The sequence below is a fragment of the Pelecanus crispus genome, chromosome 4 (assembly GCF_030463565.1).
Source record: "Pelecanus crispus isolate bPelCri1 chromosome 4, bPelCri1.pri, whole genome shotgun sequence".
Classification (NCBI taxonomy): Eukaryota; Metazoa; Chordata; class Aves; order Pelecaniformes; family Pelecanidae; genus Pelecanus; species Pelecanus crispus.
The window spans coordinates 50,688,221-50,708,130 of NC_134646.1; the positions used below are offsets into that span (position 1 = coordinate 50,688,221).

Here is a 19,910-nt window from a genome sequence, read left to right on the forward strand (position 1 = left end):
CCCGCACTGCAGCGCGTTAGCCGCACTCCACACTGGGCTGTTTTTCATCAGCCTCTTGTTTATTTGTGAAGGGGCATGGCTGCCAGGCTTTCACAGTGACTAGTCCTCTTTTATCCATGGAGCAGGAACAGGCTGGCAGGTGGGATCTTCATCACTCTGCCCTGAATGTTTCTTACAGGGAGTGGCTCCTTATGGATATGAAGAACTGAGTGAGGCAAATGTTTTTGAAGGATCTTTGCTAAAAAAGTAATTAATCCCTGGAAGCAGGTGGGATGTAGGGCTCATTAGTCTCTCCTGGAGGCCTGCTGTAATTACAGGATGATAAGACTGCAGGTAAAGTAGACATGCTTACTTTGAAAACGCTCCAAGAATGCCTTGTTTTCACTAAGAAGGGTACTTCTGTTTTAAGACGGCTGAATGATCATTGCATAGCACTGGTCATGGGCTTTCAAAGTGTGGGTTTTCAGGCATGCATTTTGAGCCCAAAGTATTTAAACTATAGAGAGAATTGAGAATTTTTAAAAAACATCTTAGAGTCAAGTGCAGGAGGGGAAATGTTGGGTTTTAATCTTCACTTTAAACTACTGTCCATGTATTTGTATTAGCTGTAAATGTTTTAAACTGAGGGGGAGAGCTATTTTGTCCTTAAAGTCTTTTCCTGCCTTTTGTTGTTCTCCTTTCTTTTTCTCTCATTAATACTGGTAACTCTGGTCAGGGAACTGAAACACTAAATTAAATGCTCTGTTGACTTCCCTGTGGAGATAACATGCCAGGAAAACAGATGGCTTATTTTTTTTTCATGGTAAACTCTTTTTATCATTTGCTTCAGCGAGTATCATCTCTAGTTCACTATTTTATGGCAGCTTAGATGCAAATGATACTTATCCATTAAAACACTAACAGTCTTTGAATGAGGAAGGTTCCCTACCAACATACGTAAATACATGCAGTGAATACAGTGAGATTAAGAATATGGGAAAATATATTGGAAGAATATCTGTACTCACACGTAGAAATTCAGGGAGCTCTATGTACCTTGAGTTGTCCTTCAGTATACAAGTGACAAAACTTATGGTCACATGCAGTAGTTACATGTGGCTTTGAGGGGGAAATAAAAGGATGAAAACAGTCCTAAAAGGAGAATGTACCTTAATGTATTAGAAATGTGTTTAAAATACCTATTTTAAATCATTCCTAAGAGATTTCCTTTTTCTGTATATGCATTAACAAACTTAGCTGTCTGGTTCTTTCTTTCTAGCAACTGTTTTGAAAATAGAATGCTGTTTTCATCTACATCATTTTACTAGCATTTGATATTTCGAAAACACAGTACAATAGATCTCTTTTATTTATCCCTGAGCAATCAATTAATCCAGAGCTGAGTACAAGCCAGGTACTTTGCTACCAGGCTCTAGTTGCAGCCTGCAAAAGCGGGAGTATTATCATGGAACAAGAGGAAAATAAAGCCAGTGTATAAATGGGAATCAGTTGCATCCTGCAGATATAAACCAGGAATGATTTCAACACAGTAGGATTTTTTAATCTGCTTTATCTGATGGGGTTTTTTTAGGCCCTGGTAATTAGCTGAAGAGACTGGAATGTAGAATACCCAAACATTACACCTTTTATTACCAAATCTTACTCAAATGACTGTCATCTTCATGTTACTTCACTATTTAACAGTACTGTGCAGTCTTGACATGTCATTATAAGACACCACCCCCCCCCACCCCCCCTTACTCATCTGACCATTTTGAGTGAGCTGCAGTCAGTGTTGTTGTCTGGAGGAGATACTGTATGATGTGCTGTTCACATCAGGCTCAAGAAATTTGGATTTGCAAATGAGATATATGGGAATGTGTAATGCTGGGCTGGAGGGGATTGAGTCCAGTCCCTCATGACTCTAGGCAGTCAATGTTATGTTCAGTAAGGTACATAAGCTATCAGCTCCATGTGTTATCGTACACCATGGCTGTAGGTCACTTTCTAACACCATCTGATAAATGTACATCCTGTACAAGTCTTGGGCCTGTGTCTTGCAACAAGCTATGGGAAGAGAGCTGGAGGGGTCAGATTTCACTGGATATTTGAATAAGGATTCTTTTCTGAACTGCTTTATATAACCCCTTGAGGTATCATTGGAGAATGTTTCAAAATCGTCATTCTGTGTCAAATACAAATTTTCCAGTGTCTCTGCTCATGTGCATAGTTGATTCCTGAATGACAAATGCTTTGATCGGGCACGTCACAGAGGCAATGGTGTGACAATGTTTTCGTGTTGTAACAGGCTCTCTCTGATTTGCTTTATTCTTAGATTCAAAAGGAAAAGAAACTGCAGCAATGAAAGCTGACCTACTGAGGGCTCGCAATGTGAAGAGGTATATCAATCAGCTGACGGTGGCAAAGAAGCAGTGCGAAAAGAGAATAAGGCTTCTGGGAGGGCCTGCCTATGATCAGCAGGAAGATGGCATTTCTGATGAAGGCGATGGCCCTCAGAGTCAGAAGGTATAAATCGAATAGCACGTACATTGTCTGAAGGTCATTCTAAATGTGTTAGCACATGTAGCACATGTTAGCCTCACTGTCATTAATCCCTCCCTTCCCCCAGGAGTCAAGTATAAATTAATGGCTGCATAGTTTATTTATCTTGGGAAAAGATAACTGAAGTACCCAAAAAGACATACAGCTTGGAATATTGCTAAATGTGAAACTTCATAAAGGATCAAGTGGTTCGTAAGCATGTGTGATTTTTCAGACATACTGCATGTAGGGAGTTAATAAGGACATGGTAGCGGCCTTTCTGAAGGTAGCAACTTGCTTTCAAATAAAAGATTGCTATCATATGTGCAGTGTTTCTTTGGCCCTTGTTATATTTGCCATAGGAAATACCTGTGGGTTTTGCAAATACTGAGTTACTCAAAAGCAAACACTTGTGGAAGGCAGTTGGCAAAAATAAGGGCAGTCATTGCAGAAAAACTCTAGTAAAGCTGTTGACTGAATGCTGATTTTCAACATCACCGTAGTCTGGAATTGAAAAATACCATTGTATTAGCCAGCATCTACAAAAATAAAATCATGGCTACTTATCCTTGCTAAACTTTAATAAGTTGAGTGACTTCCTTGCATAATCTACTCTGTCCCCTTTGGGCAAAGCACGGTAATTGATGTATTCAAATTAGAAAGATTTTATCTTTTTCATGTAGGTAGAAGAGAAGTTATCTCTTCATGCAGGGATCTTTAATTTTCATTATGTCCTTATAATAATCGTAACTTAGTGGCACGTAAGAAAAAGTTGCATGACAGAGAAATAGTTCTTACTATTTGTGTTTTGTCTTTCTTGAGTAAGGTCTGAAAGAGAGCAGTTCTTTACCTTCCACTCGTCCTTAAAGCATGATTTCAGATGGTGTGTCATAGACTGTGCCAAGGCAATCCTGATCTGTTTCCTGAAATTGGGTGTAGCGAGAAGTGCCAAGCAGAAAAGGAAAGAGGGAAGCATGTGGCAGCACCGCACGAGCCATTGATGCCACTTTCAGCACCTGCTGAGATGTTACAGACTTTCCAGGATAGATACATGGTGACATAAGATTGTTCAGGAACAGGGTCAAGTAGTGAAGCCGCACTGGATTGGGGCAGGGATGGGTCAGAAATATTATATAATACTGTAGTTAAAATCAAAGGAATTCCTGTTGTTAACGTTGCATGTTTTATGACCTGACGGATTTTTGGTGGGAGCTGCTGACCCAGGGTTATATCTTGCAAGTACACCTATGAGCAGCTCTATATTGAGTTAACAGTACTGTTAATAGGAATAAAGACTCCTTGCACGGGCATTTGTTGTAGTGATGGCAGAAATGATGGGATCCAGGGCTGCTCTGCTTCTAAACTTTTGATGTGTTTCTGTGAAGAAGCCTGAGAACCCGTCCACACCCATGTCAGCGTAGAAAATAGGAAAACTGCTTCTGTCTTCTGTTGTCCTCAACTCTGTTGCCAGGAAAGAGGCTGAGGGAAGCTGGATGAGAGACGGAGGACACGCTGTTCTCTTCTGAGCACAGAAAAATGCCCAGGGCTTGGCTGAGGAAGGGGACTCCGTTGCTTCTTCCCATCCTCTTCCTGCACTGTTGTAGCTGCAGGCGGGGTTCTTGTTTCAAGGCAGCCAGGGCTATTTTGGATTCTGGCCCCTCCTACACTGGCAGTATTGACTGAACACTCAGGCCTTTTTTCTAAGCAAAAGGGAAAGGCGTTGTTTGGGATTTAGTAGATAAGCTAATGTTGCTATGTTGCTGCTGGTGGCCGTAACTTCTCTTTAAACGAGTCTGACTGTGCCAGCTTTTCTGTTAAGCTAACGCTTAACCTGCAGAATAACTAGCTTGTGTAGAAGAAACTGGAAGTTTGTCGTCTTTTCTTTGACTTGAGTGAAATAGGTCAGCAATGGTGTTTTGAATTGTTATTTTATGTAAGTGTAGTACAGAAGCTTGCATGCGTTATTAACTTTGGGGACTTTTTGGTACTAGTTGAACAAAGAACAAATTGGCTAGTGACCTAAACTTGTATTTTGGTTTCACTTCTGCATCCTACAGAAAGCTTTCTCTTTCCTGCAGTAGTAGGGGAGTAATAGCACTGCTGGTAAAAGTCTTTAATGCATGTTCTGATTATGGGCTTAAATGTGGAGATGGATTATTTGGAGCTGTCAGTGTTCTCATCTTACAGATTTGAGAAACAAAAATTGAAGTGCTTTGAAATACTTCTTTCTTTCACAGCAGAAGCTAAGTATAAAACAGTGTCAGTTTTCTGTTTGATAAATACATAAAAGTCATAGGATGGTATAGACTTTGCACATGTTTCACTCACCTCATTATCCTGAATCCGCGTTCTCTAGGGAAATCCTGAATGTGTGAATTGTAATCAAATGTTTATAAGCAAACAGACAAACAAACCCCAGCTATTCTCTGAATCTGATTTCTGTCATTAGCTCTGATACAGATTTATATTCTGCCCTGGGTATTAGATTTGCTTTCAGAGAAAATGCAGTTTGAATTAGTGTACTATATAAAGCATCTCTTTTAATCTACTTCTGGTCAGTGCAGTTTTAGTCCTTTTTCTTAGAAACTCTACCTGCAGAGTACTGCAGTAATTAATTGAGTTCTTGTTGTCTGTGTTTATTCAGCAAACCATTTGTTTGATGTTTTCAGCACAACAGCCACATAGCCACATCTGTGAGACTTGATGTGTGGAGTCACAACATCTCCTTCGTGGAGCTGTTTTGTGAACCACGGGTGGTTGGAGGAGCTCTGGGGATCTGATCCTTGACTAGCTGTGAAACAGCAAGGAAACCACCTGCGTGTATTTTGAGGCACTGGCAGTTCATGTTCGTAATACTACTGATGAGGACTAAGTTGAAATTCCTGCAGAAGATCTTGCTTCCACCACGTCCATAGATAGATGCTGATTTAATGGGTGACTGATGAGATTTTCACTGTGATTTCTGAGCTTCAGGTTGTGGGATCATGTTATGTCAGGATACCTCATGGTACAGAATTTGGGGATATAAAGCAAGCTTCAGTTGTTGTTCCCCTTTTGCCTGAAGATGGGGTGTCTTATGACACAAGGACGTTCATGAACACGTGAGTCTCAAGGCAGGGATTTTTCCATTAGTGTATGTGCAGTAAAATAGCCAGGTACCTTATACAGTACTGTATATGTAAGTATACGTAGCTTATTCCTGTTAGGTAACTAATAATTACATTTGGTTCTCTACTGCTGTATGTGACAGACATCCTTCTGAAGCCTTGCCTCTTTCTAAAAAATAATAATGAGAATATATGCTTTAATTTTAGTCAGTGTACAGACAAAGTATTAGTTAATGGTTTTTAAAATGCAGCGTGGAAAGGGACGCATTTTTCCAGTATTATTTTTTACATTCCTCTTACTCCTGTCTTCTACAAAAAAGGAAAAAAACCCACCAAAACCAAAAAACAAATGAAAACAGAAGTCCTGTGCTCTGACTGTGTGCCATCATCCCAGCAGAAAACCTCCACTACTGACCCAAATTCTGTTCACCCCACCCATGACCTGCAGTGCGGTTACTAGCTGTATTGTGGTTATTCATTATAGGCCAATGTGGTTGTAGTAAATGGGAACCTGGTGTGTTGCAAAGAAAAACAGTGCAGTGCATCTATGCCATGTCTGGTGCTTATAGAGGCCCTTCCAAATTAAGTAGTTGTTTTGTGTTTCCTCTCCAGAGAGAGACTGCGACTATCTTTAGGGACTTGCCAAGACCAGGTCTCTGCTTTGTAGGGCCAGCAACAAGGCTATTCTGTGTGCATATGCTGGTTAAAGCACCCCACTTGGGGGAGGGGGTGGAGGGGGAGAATCTAATCCTTTCCTAGTGTTTGGCAGAGCCTGTGACTAGCTGTGGTATATTAGTTACTTTCCTGTTGGAGTAGGGAATGGATGTGGCAGCAGTAAAGCTGCTGTTTTTACCAAGCCTGGAAGCTGCTGTCAAGCTAAAAGGACTTGAAGGGTTGCTGTTGAGGCTGATAATTCTAAGATTATATCTGCTAACTGGATATTAGATTTCAGAGTGTACGCATGCTCTAATGCGTGCATATGTGCCAACATAGCTTAGAGCTTTGTACTCTAATCCGTGATGATACTGAGTCATAAAGTGATCCTTTGCTGAGGATTACAAATTACTGCAGAATCTTGTTCTTTAAATCAGAGAGGGAAGGATCCTCCACAGAATACTTCCTGAATTGCATGCATTTTATGATAACTTATCACCTCAAACCTAAACACCTCTGTTGTCCATCATTGTTGCCATTGAAGTCTTAGTAATGTTTATAGTACAGTGTTGGTAGCATATTTAGTAATTCCAGGATAGTCAAGCCTTAAACAAACAAACAAACAAAAACCTAAAAAAAAGTTTGTGAGGGCTCATTAAATAAGCTTTTCTGTCCATTAATTTATTTCGTTAAAGTATTTCAGTTTGCAAGGTAGCTGTTGGGAAGTTTGTGTAACAGCTTTGTTAGGCAGCACCGCTTCAGTTACCATGGGGCACCTGTGCAATGGGCCCTTTGTTAGGTGAGAGAGATGGTTGCACTTGCCTTGTTCCCTGCAGCAGCTCTTACTCACAATTATTTTTGAGAGGGGATGTTTGTTAATTACCCTCCTTGATGGCAGTCTAGGGGGGGATACCTTGGATAATAGAGGCATAGAGACCAAGGTGACTTCTTGATCAAGTGACGGTGTGTGCTCTGCATTGTGATTTATTACCTCTGCTATCATTTACAGAACTGACAGTCCTGGAGATGGTGAAGATCTCTGTTCAAGAGGCTTGGAGACCCTCTTCTGCTTGTATTTTAAATCACTGTCCTTGATAAAATGATTGAATAGAAAGTATGATGTTGCACAGCAATGAGGCTGAAACACAGACTTGTCATCTTTGTGTTCTGCTCTTTGACAGTCTGATCACCATTTCTGTAGTAAGCCTAGCTTCAGCAAGCCTCTCTATCTGTGCTCTTCAATGAAGATTATAGAGCGAGCTCTGAAAGGCAGAAGTTTATGTTCATATACCTGAATAGTTCTTAAGCTAAGAGCAGGCCACGTCCAGACAATATTGGTATGGTAAAGGATGAAGACAGGAATGGCACATGACTGTCACTGAGGAACTTTGAAGATGAAAATGAGCATTTCAGCCGAGACACACAATTTACTTAAACACTACCTACCCAAAATCTGGGGGAGCTATTTCAGACAAAACATAGGTGCCTATAGTTTGTAAAGAACCTTCTTTAGCTTGGTTCACTAGGGAATTGACTTGTGCTAGTAATTGTGTACATGCACGTGTATATGGTTTCCTCCAATACAGCTTGAGTCAAGCAAACCGTTTTTCCTAAATGTAACTTGGTGGTAGAGTCTCACAGGTACTAGGTTTAGGAAAATAGGTGGCCTTCCCAGAGAGAGATGCTGATACATGACCTGAATTGTATTATTATTAGGTATCGGAAAACCCATATTAGAGAAATTATTAATGCCTCAGTCTCAGTTGGAATTCACATCTTGCTCTGTACCAAATTATCTTTGCTATAGAATGCAAAGTCATAGGAAGCTAAGATTCATTACACCCAGTGCTTATGCACCTGCTTTTCTGTTCAAAGAAAAAGGTGTGGGTTGGTTGGTGTCTGTGAGGTACAAAGCAAGAGACCAAGACCACTCTGGTGTATTTGGATTCCTGGTGATATAAGTAATGGCACTAAATGAGCTACATGAAAACTGGTTCAGCTGCTAGACTGAAAAGTTGGAGAGGAAGGGGTGTTTAGTTTTGAAAATTGGTCCTATTTTTCAAAGCCTAAGGTTTATTTTGTTCAACATGGGAAGATCTGTTCATTTTGTCAGGGTGGTGTTTTGTTTTCAGGTGTTTGTCTCAAAGAAAAGGCTTGGATTCACAAAAGTAGTTGAGGATGAGGAAGCAATAATGTTTTTTTAATCCAACAGCTTAATGGCTGCAGCATCTGCTTGGGTGTGGGAAGTCTGTGTTTCATTTCCTTTGCTGCTTGACTTGCACCCTTCTCTCTCATCTCAGGAAGAGTCCTGAGCATTATATCACAGCCCATACTCTCCCCTGGCTGTATTTGTGATACATGCTTTTCAATAACACTTAGTTAATGGGAACTGGCCACCAAGTGCCCTAGCTGCCAGGGTAAAGAACTACACTCCATCTTTTCTGTGTCCCTGAGAATAATTGAGATACATCTCAAAGCTCTGTGGCCTGTGGTGTGGAAACTGCTGGTGTTACTCTTTGTTTGAATCAAGCAAAGAATAGATCAGTTAGCTTTCAGTTTGGCACCTCTGCCTTGCAGGAACATTGGAAGTTAAATTTTTGGCAATAGCATTTCATGAATGACTTGAAATGCCATCTTAGTCCTTTGAAATGTAGTCTTACCTCCTGGACAGAAAACATGTGCAAACATTTTCTATCTGGTAGGAGCATAGATGCATTTATCTTCTAAATATTTACAAATCATATTTTTAATTTTTTTATTATTTTTTTAAATGAAGCAAAACTATTATTGTAGAAGGTCTGTGCAGCTGAATCTAGTTCACATGTTTGTGCAATGCATGGTGCTCTGGAGGCACATCAAGTGAAAAGATTTTCCCCATAAGGGATGGAGAGAAGCTAGAGTTAGGTATTTTCCCAGATTTTACTCTTAGTTTTCCTTTCTTCAGATTCTTCAGTTTGAAGAAATTTTGGCCAACCCTTCATACCGAGAGCACTTCCGAATCTACATGGAAAGGATGGACAAGGTGGCTTTGATCGGTCTTTGGGAGTCTGTGGAGTATCTGAAGAACGCTAACAAGGTAGAAGAAATTGCAAGTCCATGCGGCTTGTACATTAACTGGAATCTCTGCTTGTTGTGATCTTGATGTTAGGAAATGTCTTTGTATTTATGTTTTTGTCGTGGTTTAGCCCCAGCCAGCAACTGAGCACCACGCAGCCGCGCGCTCACTCCCCCTACCCCGATGGGATGGGGGAGAGAATCGGAGGAGTAAGAGTGAGAAAAACACCTGGGTTGAGATAAGAACAGTTTAATAATTGAAATAAAGTAAAATAGTAATGATAATAATAAAATAATAATAATAGTAATAATAATATACAAAGCAAGTGATGCACAATGCAATTGCTCTTCACCCGCCGACTGATACCCAGACAGTTCCTGAGCAGCGATCGCTGCTCCCCAGCCAACCCCCCCCAGTTTCTATACTGAGCGTGATGTCACATGGTATGGAATAGCCCTTTGCTCAGTTTGGATCAACTGTCCTGGCTGTGCCCTCTCCCAGTTTCTTGTGTACCTGGCAGAGCATGGGAAGCTGCAAAGTCCTTGACTGGCATAAGCAGTACTCAGCAACAACTAAAAACATCAGTGTGTTATCAACATTCTTATCCTAAATTGAAAACATAGCACTATGCTCACTACTAGGAAGAAAATTAACTCTGTTCCAGCCGAAACCAGGACAGTTTTTAAAATAGCAATGGCATAGGATGGGTGCTAAGCAATTTAGGTTTTTTACCTTCTTCACGTCAATGTTTGGGGATAATATGGCAGTTAAAAATTGTGGACTGTTGTGATGATGGTTTAGTGTTATTTTGTGTAGCAACATGACCTGTAAAAAGGATACTTGATGTGCAAAAGTAGTAGAATTATTTCCCCCTCCACCAGAGGAAAAACTTGCAGTAATATATTGGTTTTAGTTGTACCAGCTCGTGTGAAACTTAAAAGTATATTACAGTTTGATAGTCTGTACATAAACTTCTCATCTTGCTAATTACAGGTAGCCCATTCAATCCAAAACTGTGAACATTTGTGTATATATGTTTTTAAAACCCTTTTGAAATAGAGATTTTGCTTTAAAAGACCCCTTCCCCTCCCTGTTCTGTTGCTGTATAAGTAGCTAAGTTTCTCCAGGAATGCCGCATTACTTCTAGAGGGAAGAAACAGTGCTATATTGTAATTTGTGCTAAAATAAAGTAGGAATAAGAACCCTGAAATAGGGATAGGAAATATCACATAAAGTTGCAAGAAGTATTCTGGGGCAATGGTGTAGAACAAGAATGTAGAGGACAGATTTGCTGTTTGTGAGCAGTGGGGTGGATTTTGGGGGGAAACTGTTTTAAACCTCCAGGATTCACACTAGCATGAAATACAAATTTCATTATTAAGTATCAGTTAACTTCTTATTCACTGTAATTTTGTAACTCTCCTGTGTAAAAAAATTCTAGTCCATTGGAAATAACATGCTGTAACAAAAGTGGCAAACTGTGGAGCATGAGTCCTGAGCCATTAATATGATCTGAAGAAATGGCTAACAACCAACTCAGGCTAGAAAGTGTTCAGAAAAAGGGTTTGTGAGGCACTGTGAAGAGAGTTGTATAAATCAGTTCTGATTTGAAAACTGCTAGTGATTGGAAAAGGTGCTATAAATCATTTTATGACCTTTCAGCTGTGATTTCTCTCCTTGCTTTCAAAACAATAAGCATAGTGCCTTTATTCAAGACTTCCTGGTTTTTTTTTAAAGATATTCTAACATACTGTGCTCCTCTTGCTGCATGGAATGTAAGGATTGTCTGCTGCTACAGGGGCAGCTTTGATTACAAAAAAGTAGTGTCATGCAGCCATGTGGCTGTGATATCGTCACATAAGGCAGGCAGGCACATTGTGCCATACTAAGGGAGTGGGCCTTTTTAATTCGGCTTAGTTTAGAGAGACGATCATGGGCTGTGCTGCATTGCTTCCTCTCTTTCCCATTCATCACTGCAAGTTCAATCCTGTGCGCTGTTCTGTGCTCAGTGGAAATACCTGGCCTTGTGTACCAGTAAATGTATCTTCAGGTGTGCTTTTTTCTTTTCTTTTCTTCTTTTTTTTTTTTTTTTTCCTTCTTTTCCCCCTCAAAAATCAATTAGTCATGTATGAAATGAGTTGATCCTATCCAGCAGAAGACAGGAGAGCCAGGACAGCTGAGCTCTACAATCTGAACTTAAAATGGTGACCACAATGTTGCTCTAGCACTTTTTTTTCCTTTTAATACCACCTTTTGGTGTGTACTTTTAAAAGCAGTGGATGTGGAACCTATGGTAATTTTAGAGGACAGCTGTTTCTTCACTTAACAAACATCCATATTTATCTTGTGAGATTGACTGCTTAGCACAGGTGTGCAGGCAGAGTGCTTGATCTCAGCAAGAGATTCACAGATGTGTTCTCGTACATCTGGGAGTGAAATTAGCTTGATCATCCTTCAAATTATGCACCTGGATCCTGAGTCATCCTGATTTTTTTAACATTTTTTTATTATTCTCTTCTCCCTCCCTCTTCCTCCTTGCTTCCTAGGCTGAAATACCTCAACTGGTGAGTGAAATTTATCAGAATTTTTTTGTGGAAAGCAGAGAAATACCTGTGGAAAAATCCCTTTATAAAGAAATACAGCAAAGTCTTGTGGGAAATAAAGGCATTGAAGTATTCTACAGAATTCAGGCAGATGTTTACGAAACTCTAAAGGACAGATACTACCCCTCATTCATTGTCAGTGATTTATACGAGAGATCAGTCAAGAAGGAAGAAGAAAGAAGTTCTGCTCAGCTAACTCCTGAGGACAAAGATGAAGTGGTGAGTCGCATGGACAATTTCTTTCACTGTTATTTAAGGTGATGTGAAGATGATCCTGAGTAAAGCATATAGTAGCATCTTCTGTCCTTGAGCTTTGGACTACTTTCCTGATGTATTTATAAATATCATCACTCTTGTAGTTCATCAGGTAAACCTGGTATGTTTACAAGCTCTTTGAAACACAATTCTACAAATGACTGACTACTAAAACTTTAAGTTAGAAGTAGATATTTCAGATTTCTAAGTCCTTTGTATTCTGTATCTTTTTGTTATGCTCCCTAGCATCAGAGAATGCAAAACATACCTCATACAAATTCAGCTGCTCTGCTTTTCAATGAAGGAAATCTCACTGAAAAATCAGTCGGTCATTGTCTGTCCCTATCCCCCGTGCATTTCCTAGGTACTAAATAGGTATTAAAAGTTGCACAAAAGAGGAGAAAAAGTAATGAAAAACATAGTCTTAGTGCTTTTTTATTCATTTATTGAGTAAATAAATAGGCTATGTTGGAAGATAAAACTGATTGAAATAGTACTGGAAATACTAAAACAGAACATTCAAAATGTCATAAACAATAACCCAATGGCAGCTCTCTTGGGGCAGGTTTTTTCAGGGGGTTCTCTAAATTGGTCGTGTCGGGGGAACTTGTGTTATGTTTATCTAAGGACATTTTGACAAGAGCATCTCAGACTAGTGAGCATCTTTCAGTCAGGCTACCACTTCAGGTTAGCATGAGTATCTTCATTTTACATGTGAACTTGCTCAGGACACAATGAAGTGTAATAGTTTGTCTAAAACTGGATCTAAATGGACAAATAAGAAGCAGAATCCAGAGGTGCTGATCTACTTGCTGCCATTTAGAAACTATTTTTCCAGAACCTAAGGCTTTTGTATTTTCTGCTTGAATATGACTTCCATTTCTGTAGGTGAGCTGTTACGGTCTCCATAGTCCGCATATCAGCAAATCTGCAGAGATGAGCTGTTATAAGTAAATTACTTCCAATGTGAACTTTTAAAGCTTGCTGAATTTTTCATTGTTTGTTTCTCCCTGTATTCTTTTCCTTGATAAAAGATTCAAGATGCATTTTCTGCTTTTCTCACTGCTAACTCAGCTATGTGTTGAGTGTGGTAGGTACTTCAAAGACTCTCTGTCCTTGTGTTTGAGAAAAGACTGTTACTGGTTTTGTCCAGAACTTTCTAAGTATTAAACATTGTGCTTTTTAATCTCTTTATATATTTTATTCAGAGTCTAACAGAGATAACAGTGTCTCTAAGAGAACTGACATGACACTTTAGGGCTAGCTGTCCTCTGTCAGATAACATTCACTGTAGCTGCCGAGAAGTTAGATTTTTTGACATCAGCATCATCTGTCCTTCCTCTGAGTCCTTGGATATATATGTGCCAGATTTGAAGGCTGCATCTGCTGTGAAACCTTAAAGACTAATGTATTGCCAAGTTTGCTTATAAGGTTAAAGGTTTGTTAAGTGGGGGTTTTTTGGGTTTTTTTTTTTTTTCCCCCATTTTTAACAACATTAAATATGAAGTTGCATATATGGTTAGAGTATCTCTCGAATAGAGCAATCCTAATGTATCTGTGCCATGCTTTAAGGTCTTTGAGGTGAAAATAAATTTTAAGATTCTTCTTTCTGAAGCTTCCAGTGGGCTTTCAAATGTTGGTGAAAATGCACTACTGGCTAGTAGGTTTGTGGGTTTTTTTTTTTCCTCCACGTGTATATAGGAAACCACAGCTGAGAAATCTGATGGTTCTGGAGGGATCCATATTGTTAATAAATGCTAACTGTTTTCATTTTAGTTTGGGTTTTGGAGGTCTATATCCTTATTTCCTGAGTCGCTGTGGGAGTTACCTATGTTAATTTTCTATATATTTCACTGTTGTAGCTGGATAGGTAAAACCCCATCTTAGTGTCCTTATGGAGGGGAGGACAAAAGGGTGAGCCCCATTAAACGTGAGAAAATCAAATCAGAAGATAGGAATTGGGGCAAGGCCAGACTCTGCTGATTCTGCTGCACATGGAAGAAGCTCTTTCTTCTCCCTTCCAATTAGTCATTGCTTTTCGCTCCTTGGACGAACCTCCTTTAAAAGGTCATGAGTAGATGTAAAAATACAGAAGTAAGTAGTGCCTGCGTGCAGCGCTTTGAAGAAAGAGGGTCTGGGTGGTTGCATCAGTGCTGCGTGTGTCAGATAGCTAAAATAAGCCTGCGTTCTGCAGCGCTCACAGAAACGGAAGTCATTATCACTTTAGCAATCGGGAAAATAGCACAACTCTTTATGATCTCAGCTTCGAGTGTGTTGATAGTTTCTTTGATAAATTTGATAACTTGAATACAGGTAACATTGTCTTGTAATTCTAGCATTTTTGTGATAAACCTAGTGATTCAGCAGTGGTTTTTGCTGTAAGTGTCTGAAATGTAAATGACAGGAGAAATCAAGTAGTGTACCTCTGGGAGCAGAGTCTTACTGATTTGTAATTAATTGCAATCCTTTGATTACTAGAACCAAACTTCATATGAAAAGCCTTTTAATTCTTCAGTGCTGAAAATAGCATTTTTGGTTCTTTTTGACCTCTGTGCTTCCCCACAAGTATAAGTTTTTATTTTATGGTTCTGTTCAGTAGCCTTTTGAATAACACCCAGTGTTGTTAATTGTTATTATTTGTATTATTGTAGTGCCAGGAGACGACAACGAGCTTTGGTGAGCTGAGCTCTGTACACATGCTTGGAGGCAGTCTCTGACCTGAGTTGTCCATGCAGAATAGACAGAAGAAAGGACGGGGCATAGAGCTAACGTTGTTTACTTGGCCACATAGCGGGCAAATGCAGAGCTGGAAAAGGGCTTGGATTTCTTAGCCTAGAACTCCTGACTTCTGCATTATGTTACCCTCCCTTATGAGGATCACACTAAGGAGATTAATTATTGTTGCTACTGTATCTCTTCTCAGACTTTTTTTACTAACGTAAAATACTGCACAATTTACGGTAGGATTGTCTCCTCTAAAACTCACAGAACCTAGTAGAGCATGAGACTTCCTTCTGTTAGCTTTTTCTTAATTATATAAAGATACAGCTTACTTAGAGGGAATATCATTAAATAACACAGAACTCTCGTTCATGAAGTTAGATTCATAGCTTCCCACAGATAAATTAAGATATATTCAGTCAGAAGCAGACCTCAGAGATCTTTGAACATGGCAACGGTAACATCATAGTGCTGTGTTCGCTGGATCTCAAGGTCTTCATGCCTATTTGAGGAAGCACAGTAAGAAAGGGGAGGCTGAGGCAAATGCCAAAAGATGTTAAAGAGAATGTCACTGAAAGGTGTGAAGTTTTCTATTTTTTTGCATGCCTGTAGTACACAAGATGGAAAAAGCTATTGGTTTGTCTGAATGAATATAAGAAAATTATTTATGAGTTTAGGGTAATGCATATGTGCTTTTAACACACATTTTTTTATTAACACTTCTAAAAGCAGCAGTAAAATCTGTTTATGAAGGGAAAGGACTTGGTTTAGATTGTTCTGCAGGCTGATAAATCTGTTTTGTGAAGATTTGTGGGAGGCAGGACTGTTCATTAGAACCGGCTTTTTTGGTTTTGTTGTGTCCGTCCTGTCTGTCCGTGCCTCCCCTGCCCTTATCTTTCAACTCAGAGTTAAGTATTTGCTTTTCTATGTAGCTTGGAATATTGATCATGACTACTAAGCTGTTGTTGCTTTTAAAATAAACTTTGATTCTTCCTCTCATTTACACTAAAGCCTTAGCTTGAAGGTCATTTTACACAGTTGGCCAGAGTTGCCAAAGAGCTGTAGTATAAATGGTAATGAGGCTTTGTTGTGTGGGTTGTTTTTTTTTTTTTTAACAGACTTATGTTTCATGTTGAATCTGATGGTTTGAATATCTCTTAGAATCTGTTATACGTACATTTTCGTCTGTATCAAGAATAAATGCCCTTATACATGAAATGCTTATGGAGCAAACAATAACTGTCTCCTTTTTCATATTAATGATGCAATTACTCCCACCCTCTATTCCTAGAGCCAAGGTTGTGAAGAAGCTACTGAAGAATGCAACACAGGAATTAATGAACAGGCCAGTTATGCTGTAAATAAACTTCGCCAGCTAAATGACAAGCTTGAGTATAAGAAACAGGCTCTAAATTCCATATGTAATTCACCAAAACCCGACAAAAAGGTAAGTACCTTTAGTGTCTTCAGTCTTTTTTTTTTTTTTTTTTTAATAGTATGTGTGTATTTGTGTAATATTCAGTTGTCTCAGGGTCTTTTTGGACAGATCAGATTGCTATTTCAATCAGCCTGCTATAGAAAGTGACATCAAAGCTTAGTTTTAATTGTTTATTTTTTCCTTTTTTTTTAAAGCTATTGTAACTAAAATTGAAAATACAATCTATGTTGCTTTGTTTGCCATTGAATAACAACCTCCCTCCCAGTGGTCTTGCTGCTTTGTCAGTGGCAATAGTACTTCCTCCTTACATCTCTACCCACCTATATCTGTATAATTCTTTATAGCAGCTGGTTTTGTGTCCCTGCTGCATCTGCAGCACTGCAGCGGAGGGATGTGCTAGTTAACTTCTGCTCCCTCTGCTGGCTTTGAAATAGCAGAGCACAATTTCATAATGCTACAGCAGTGACTGGCTTGCTCAAATGAAGGGGAGAAAAAAACCACCAAACCTATAAAAGTGACTGATTTCCTTTATAAGGAGCTAGGAGAAGTGTGAAGGGCACACTTTCCTCAGACTAAAAATTGAGGGATATGAAAATTCGGCTCTCTGGGCTTGGATTAAAAACAACAACAAAAAAATCTCTTTTTCTCTTTGTAAAGTGCAACAGTTAAGCAACCTAAGAACATATTCAGGCAGAAGCAAGTGATTTGCATTTGGCTTAGGCCAACTCATTTGCATTGCTGCTGAGGATGATATTATATGACTATCATTCAGATGCAGCTGGGCCGAGCTTTTCAGGTGTAACGAGGTTAGTTGTAAATGGTAGATGGTAGGTGAGACAAACAAGGAGCCAAGGAGTCTCCCTAAAATAGCGTCCTGCTAGGGATGGCAGAAATGTACCTGGGCGTTAGTCATTGCTCAGGACCTGGGTTCTTCGTACATTTGTTCTTTCGCTCAGGGTGAGTGCTAAGATGCTGGTCTGAATAGAAGTTGACACCCCGCTCATTCTCTGCTGCCCTAGCTCTGGGGCTAGCTACCTCTAAGAGGAGGGTGTAGACGGTAGCGTTTGAGGCCACCCTGACTTGCTTCATTGCCTCTGTCCCTTCCACACACCCCTTCTGCCAGAAACGTGTCCACAGCTGTTCTGCTGTGTGTGTGTGGCAGAAGGTACCTCTTATTTATCATCCAACCACAACTGTTTGGAGTAGCAAGTGCACAGATGTGTCCTTTTTTTTTTTGTTTTTTTTTAAATGCCTGTGTTACTGCAGTAGCATTTACCTGTGGAGCAGGTGGACAGTTATGGTTGACTGTATTGTTATAAAGTCTCAGTATTTGTTTTATAAGTGTAGCAGCTATTTACTTATGATGAAACCTTACCAGTTCTTCTGTATTTATTGATTGTTCCTGGATGCCACTTATAGGAGTCTGTGTAAGGTGACTGCAGAGCTATCTGTGTATCAATAATAAATAAAATAAAATACAAAATTATTCTGAAGGTTAGGTATATGCTAGAAGATTGTTATATAGCTGTCGTATAGATAATATTTCACATCTATGAGACAAAAATTCTGAAAAAGACAATTACTGTAGCTCTGTAGAATGCACCACTTGTGGTGCAAGTCATACAACTAAGACTCATAAATTTGACTATGTGGTATATTAAAAAAAAAAAGTGTCAGCTTCATTTGCTGTGTTTCTAATGTCACATACTTCCACCTTTTCTTGTCATACTGTCTTCTGGTAAAACATATGGTTACTTATTTTTTTGCTGATGTGATGAGATACACTATTTCTCCTTTATGAGACTATGATGGTGAGCTATATCTTTATGAGAACGTATTTTTAAATGTGTACTTTCCACAACAACATATCCTTCCATTTCCAAAACTAAAATGAGGTGGTAACTTCCTGAGTGATTGTTGACATAACTTAAGTTCCTAGAAATGAAATCTATTCACAGGTTCTTTGGTCACATCATGCATGTCTGAAAATGGTAAGGAGGGTGTCTTCAGTAACGTGTATTTCAGTAGTTTCAATTTCAAGTTCGTATAAAACGTATAATGTGTAATATATGTGTGTAATACATAATCCTATCTAAAGTGTCTTTTATGCTGATAGTGTGATAGTAGCATGTCCTTCTAACTTGTTTCTTATTTGAGTATTGGTGTCAACCTTTAAGATTACTGTGTATTCTACGAGTTTATAAGAGGCATCATCAACCTCACTTACAGGTTTTTTTTTCCATGTGAATTGTTCTTTCTCTCCCTGCTTTTGTACCTTTTCTCCTTTCTGAATAGTGTCCTTAAAGACAGAACTAGGTGTGTTGCACTAGATTTTTCTTACCGGTTGTAATCAATAAACTTTCCTCCGCAGATTGTTTCTAAGCTGAAGGATGAAATTACTCTAATGGAGAGAGAGCACAATGACCTTCAGCTGCACATTGCAAGAACGGACTGGTGGTGTGAGAATCTTGGCATGTGGAAAGCCTTCATTGTCTCAGGCGAGGTAAGGTATTTTAAGGCTTTTTATCTTCTGGGTCAGTTCAAACTTGCATGAAGAGAAGAATAAAAACCTGTATATACTTTCCTTATACCTTTGTGTACACTGTGTATGCTTCCTATTTACTTGGGGGGGAAAGGAAACCCTAACCTCTTCTGAACTCCTCCTCCATTTCCCCAGTGACTACTACGATGCATATACAAAATTTCTAGTCCTCAGACACTGTTGTAATGGAATTATAAAAATACCTGCATGTTCGTGAACTGGTTTTGGCACTGGGTAAAGTAATTTGCTATCTTAGGGGCATTGTTTTTCATGAGAACTGTCTCTTGTTATATTACCATGCTATCACACTTGGGTGCAGTTGTCTCTCTGCTATGTCTCAAAGATGCAGTACTTACGCTTTTTGTGTTTGTATTATATATTTAATGGCAGTACAGTTTCCAGGGACTAGAATACCCAGAAAGAAAGTGCTTTAAATCTGTGAGTAAGTTGAAGGTGAAGTTAAATTTTTCTTTTTTCTGTCTTGTTCTGCTCTTCCATTTGGGCGTAGGCAGATAATTGTAGAGTGAATGTAAAAAAAATAGTAACGGAAACAAAAAGTATTACCGTCTCATGGCTTTTATATTAACATTTGTCATGAAAGGAACCCAGTAAATTCTTGCTATGTTGAAACCGTACACTCACACCATACATAAGCAATCTTCTTGACAGTATCGCTTCAGAGAATTAAAGATTAATTGGATTTCTACTGGCTTGCCTTCCTGTGCTATTAAGAATTTTCCTTAAATAAGTATAAGGAGTTTCCTTGAGGTAATTTTTCTTGGAAGAAAAATACATGCTGTTGAGTTTTGAGCTCTTGCAAACTGTTGATAGGTCTGACAACAGTTAAACTCATTGTCTGTAAAAGAGGAAATAAATCCAACAGGTTAAAATCCTAAGGTACTATTTTAAAAAACAAATTCTGAATGTGAAAACATCTGGGTTTGTTTTTGTTTTAATGCTGTTTACAGGTGACACAGTTGAGAACAGTGAAGCTCTTAAGTTGTCTTTAAGAGTT

General features: G+C 39.1%; 1 protein-coding gene across 3 annotated transcripts in view; it reads left to right on the top strand.

Annotated features, from left to right (window-relative positions):
• The window catches only part of SNX25 (sorting nexin 25), an 89,917-nt gene that overhangs the window by 51,777 nt on the left and 18,230 nt on the right, over positions 1-19,910 (top strand). For 2 of the 3 annotated variants that reach the window (XM_075708752.1, XM_075708754.1), the window contains 5 exons: positions 2,315-2,505; positions 9,226-9,357; positions 11,883-12,158; positions 16,207-16,362; positions 18,725-18,856. In XM_075708752.1, coding sequence (XP_075564867.1) covers positions 2,315-2,505; positions 9,226-9,357; positions 11,883-12,158; positions 16,207-16,362; positions 18,725-18,856 — 887 coding nt within the window. The remainder of the gene's footprint in view (positions 1-2,314; positions 2,506-9,225; positions 9,358-11,882; positions 12,159-16,206; positions 16,363-18,724; positions 18,857-19,910) is intronic. The other variant, XM_075708753.1, reaches the window with a different exon arrangement.